General features: G+C 55.5%; 1 protein-coding gene across 1 annotated transcript; it reads right to left on the bottom strand.

The window, feature by feature from the left end:
* Positions 1 to 1,530: 1,530 nt before the first annotated feature.
* On the bottom strand, positions 1,531 to 4,370 carry LOC105996972 (HLA class I histocompatibility antigen, B-46 alpha chain-like; the record flags this gene model as incomplete). Its single annotated transcript, XM_013031228.1, has 6 exons — positions 1,531 to 1,923; positions 2,081 to 2,128; positions 2,253 to 2,285; positions 2,690 to 2,814; positions 2,942 to 3,217; positions 3,965 to 4,370. Coding segments are annotated over 6 exons (975 nt in total), but the record flags the coding sequence as incomplete, so codon positions are not given.
* Positions 4,371 to 4,391: the final 21 nt, after the last annotated feature.

The following is a 4,391-nucleotide window of genomic DNA, read 5'->3' as shown; positions in this document are numbered from 1 at the left end:
TCTCTTCTCAAAGGCTCAACTCAGCAATAGATCTGGGCAGTCCAAAGAAGAGGGAAGGACTTTGTACAAGAATATCTTCCAGTTTAGCAACACTTTCTCTAGATATCTTTTGGCGAATTTCACAACTCAGAAACGTCCCCCGTAGGTCATGATGAACACCTAGTACCACAGTCAGCTCTGTGCCCACGCCCACACCATGTCACCTGTCCTGCAGCACTGCCTTCCTCCTGCATGTCATGTCCTTCCTTGCTCTCTTACACACCCTGCCACCTGTCTCTTCTGCTAGCACACATGCTGCACAAGCATGACAGTGCTGACATCCTTTGACTTTCTGAGGGATTCCAAATTCAATCTGCAGACCAAGCCAAAGGCCTAAGAACCACATTGTTAAGTGGTCAGAGCAAAGGCCCTGCTGTCTGCCAGGAGATTCCTGTCTTAATTTGTTTCTGGGAATGAAGCTGAGCAGAAGGGAGTGTTTTGGTCAGGGTTGAAAGGACCAAGTCAGCCTTAGAGGGAAGGCAGGGCACAGCAGGAAGCACAGCACCTCTCGTGGCAGCAGGAGGCAGAGCAGGGCAGTAACAGGGTGCAGAGAAAACACAATCCCCAAGGAACCCCACACACAGTGGAGTGGCAACTACCACAGTCTAGGAGCTTCCAGAACTCTCTTCAGGTTTCCAATTTACCAGCTGATGACATCCTCCCTAGGTCAGAGCTCTCATGACCCATTCTCCTTGAAATGCCCTGACACACACAGGTGGACATGAACTCCACTAACTTCCAGATCCTCTCAGCCAATCAAGATGGGGATCATAATCCCTTCCTCACTCTGCTCTTCAATCCAGGAATTTGGGTGGGAGCAGAGCTGGGACTAACCAGAGCTGAGGGCAGGTGGAGGGAAGGTGGGCAGAGAAGATGCAGAGGATCAGGAAGGGAGCTCCCAGGAAAAACCTGACATCCCTCCTCTCTGCTCTTCCCACAGGTGGCTCCCTTGAGGGCACTGGGGACAGCACAGACCCACACTGGAGGCAGCACTGCTAGAAGGAAAGCAAGCTGCCTCACATTGCCTTTCTCCTCACCACACACACCCTGTGCAAGGCTGCCTGGTACTTTGGGAGGCAGTGACAGGAACACACCCCCTGCTGCTGTCACAGGACACCCAGAAGGCCAACAAGACACCAGCTCATGCAGGATGACAAGAAGGGACATAAGTATGGAGGAACAACTTATGGTGCCTTAATAGAAGACTCAGGCCTGAGCCTAGTCTCACCTGCACAGTCTGTGCTGTGTCCTAGACAAAGGAAAAGCCCCTCTGATCATAGGTGCTCATGGAGTAGGTTCTAGGCAAACAACACAACTGAGGAGCAGGGAAGACAACCCAGGTGAGGACTGAATACATGACAGTCCAGAATGGACTGAGCTCCTATCCACACCTGGCTGTTCTCAGGCTAACCCTGGCCCCGCCCACAACACAGCTCAGCAAACAGGATGATTCTACAATTTAATCATGTTTTATTTTCTACCTCAAGTTTGGGGAATCATTCAGTGATTTATTCAATCTTTTTCCACGACAACAATTTGAAACACAGACCCACATCCACATTCTCTTTATCAGCGGGAAAGCAAGCAGCTGCAGCTCAGAGCAAGGGAAAGTGAAGTCAGGGATGGGGAAGCCCTGGCCCCGCCTCTGCTGGAGCAGCAGCTGGAGGGGAAAGAGACCCAGGTCAGTGTGGGGAGGGTCCTGGTGCTCAGGGCTGGGCTGGCTCCTCAGTTCCTCACAGGAGGCTGACAGCACACAGAAGCCTGGACACGGTCAGAACCCAGGTACAGGAAGAGAAGTCAGGAGCTCATGATGTCCCAGGAGGGAGGAGGAGAGGCAGGAACAAATGCTGTGCCTCTCAGACCACACAAAGCAGCTGTGTCACACTGCAGGAGAAAAGCACACGCACAACAATGCAGATCAGTCACTGTTAGCCACACACTCTGAGCAGGCCACTAACACCCAATGCACAGACCCTGCAACTACAACACAGCCTTCCCTGGGCCTCAGCCCTGCCCCCCATTTAGGGTCTCCAGTTGTCACCTTTTTCAGCTCTGAGGGAAGCATCAGAACCCTGGTCACTGTCGTCTCCTGTGGTGGAAGAGAGGAACTGGTTAGAGAACACAGGCGTCACTGGAGGAATTCCGGGTGCATGAGCTCCCACAGGTCCTGTCTGCACCACAACAAAGGTCACCTCCTCCCCCATGGCACTCACTTGCAGCCTTATCATAGCCTTCTCTCTTGTCACCTGTAGGAGAAACACCATGTGAGAGGCAGGACACAAGCAGTGCCATTAGGGCCTGGATGAACCCCTAGCCTTGACCTCATGGGAAGTTTCTAGAAATGTGACCATAGAACCAGGAAGCATCAGGAGAGAGGAGTGCAACAGTTGGGAAGAGAGACCCCAGGACCTCCTGGAGTGTGACCTCAGTGGGCACCTGAGTCCCTGTGGGCCTGAGTGCTGCAATCAGTTCCCATCACCACCCTCAGGAGGGGGAATTTTGTGTCCTTCGTGTTGCAGGTGATTTACAGAAGAGGAGCTGTCAGGCTGGGGAAGGCCCTGAGTGTGCTGCAACTTCCCATTAGGAGTGCAGCTCACACTTCTGCCTGGGGCCTGAAACCCACAAGTGGTCCAGGAACTCAGACCTCCACCTTCCTACCTCCAGTCTTCTTCCTCCACAGCACAAAAACCACCACAGCTACAACAACCAGAACTGCAAAGATGGCCACGCCAATGACAATTCCAGTCTTGGGACCGGTGGGCCAAGCAGGCGGCTCTGGGAAGAGAAGGGAAAGGAGGATGAGCACTGTGAGCCCAGCTCTCAGTCCTTACCTGCTGAGAGCTGCACATGCCTCCTGCTGTCTCTGAGCACAGCTGTGCTCTGTGCCCTCAGCCCTGCTTACCCCATGTCAGGCTGAGGGGCTCAGGCAGCCCCTCATGCTGCACATGGCATGTGTATCTCTGCTCCTCTCCAGAAGGCATCACCACAGCTGCCCACTTCTGGAAGCTTCCATCTCCTGCAGGCCTGGTCTCCACCAGCTCCATTTCCTGGGTCTGTTCCTCTCCATCCCGCAGCCAGGTCAGGGTGATCTCCGCAGGGTAGAAGCCCAGCGCCCAGCACCTCAGGGTCATCTTATGTTCAGAGGTGGGGTGGAGGGTGATGTGTGCCTTTGGGGGATCTGAGAAGAACCCAGAAATTCAGATGCATCTCCGTGCCTCCCATGGAGCACCGTGCAGGTCAGTTGACCATGATGAGGATACGCAGCACAGAGAGGGATCAGGGATGGATGATCCAGGCTGGAACTAGGCTTCTGGAATCATCTCCTAAACCTTGCAGAGTCCTAGACTCAGTTGAGATCACCATGGCCAGAAGCCCCTGATTTCTCAAGAGTTACTTCACTCTGTCCTGGGTGGAGATAAGAGAGACTTTCTCCAAAAACCTGGAAGAGTCTTCTAGCCACACGGGGTCCTGGTTGAGGACAAATGCTGAGAGCCTCCTGGTGCTGCCCAGGGCCACTGCCAGAGTGGAAGGGGCCAGCTGCACACTTGTTTCAGGACAGTCTTCCCCTCCATGTGTGGAGAGATGGGGAGAGGGAAGAGAGGAAGATGGGAAGAGAGAGGGAGAGAAAGGGAGAGAGACAGACGGACAGAGAGAGAGACACACACACAGAGAGCGAGAGAGAGAAAGAGAGAAAGAGACAGAGAGAGAGATAGTGTGTGTGTTTCACTGTTGTGAGGTCAAGGTGGATTCCAGAGCAACTGTGTGACACAGCATGTGAAAGGCAGGGGCTCATGGTTCTCTGGGCAGGGGAAGGGGTGTGGTGGGTAGGGGAAGGGGTGTGGTGGGCTGGGTCCCTTTTCCTCTCTGGCTGTGGGAGTGGAGGGGGACTTCCACAGGAGATGGAGGAGTCCCCGGGCCCTGGTACCTGTGCGCTGCAGCGTCTCCTTGCCGTGCTCCAGGTATCTGCGCAGCCCCTCCACGCACCTGTGCTCCAGGTAGGCCCTCCAGTGCTCTGCCTCACCGGCCTCCTCCCACTTGCGCCTGGTGATCTGAGCCGCCATGTCGGCCGCGGTCCAGGAGCTCAAGTCCTCGTTCAGGGCGATGTAGTCCTGGCCATCGTAGGCGAGCTGATAGTACCCGCGGAGGAGACGGCCGTCTGCGCTCACGTCGCAGCCATACATTCTCTGGAGGGTGTGAGAAGCTGCCCCGCCCCCACGGTCAGCCCGCGCCCCGCGGGGACTTTGGCCTACACGGAGAGGACACCGGCCCCACCCCGCGGCTCTTTCCCGGGGTGCCGGTCCCCCCGCAGCGCCCGCAGCCTGGGCTGAACCTCAGTCCTGACACCCCGGGGG

Source organism: Dipodomys ordii, unplaced genomic scaffold (assembly GCF_000151885.1).
Source record: "Dipodomys ordii isolate 6190 unplaced genomic scaffold, Dord_2.0 Scaffold138, whole genome shotgun sequence".
NCBI lineage: Eukaryota > Metazoa > Chordata > Mammalia > Rodentia > Heteromyidae > Dipodomys > Dipodomys ordii.
The sequence above is the reverse complement of the archived record's forward strand: the minus strand, read 5'-3'. Positions and strand labels throughout refer to the sequence as shown.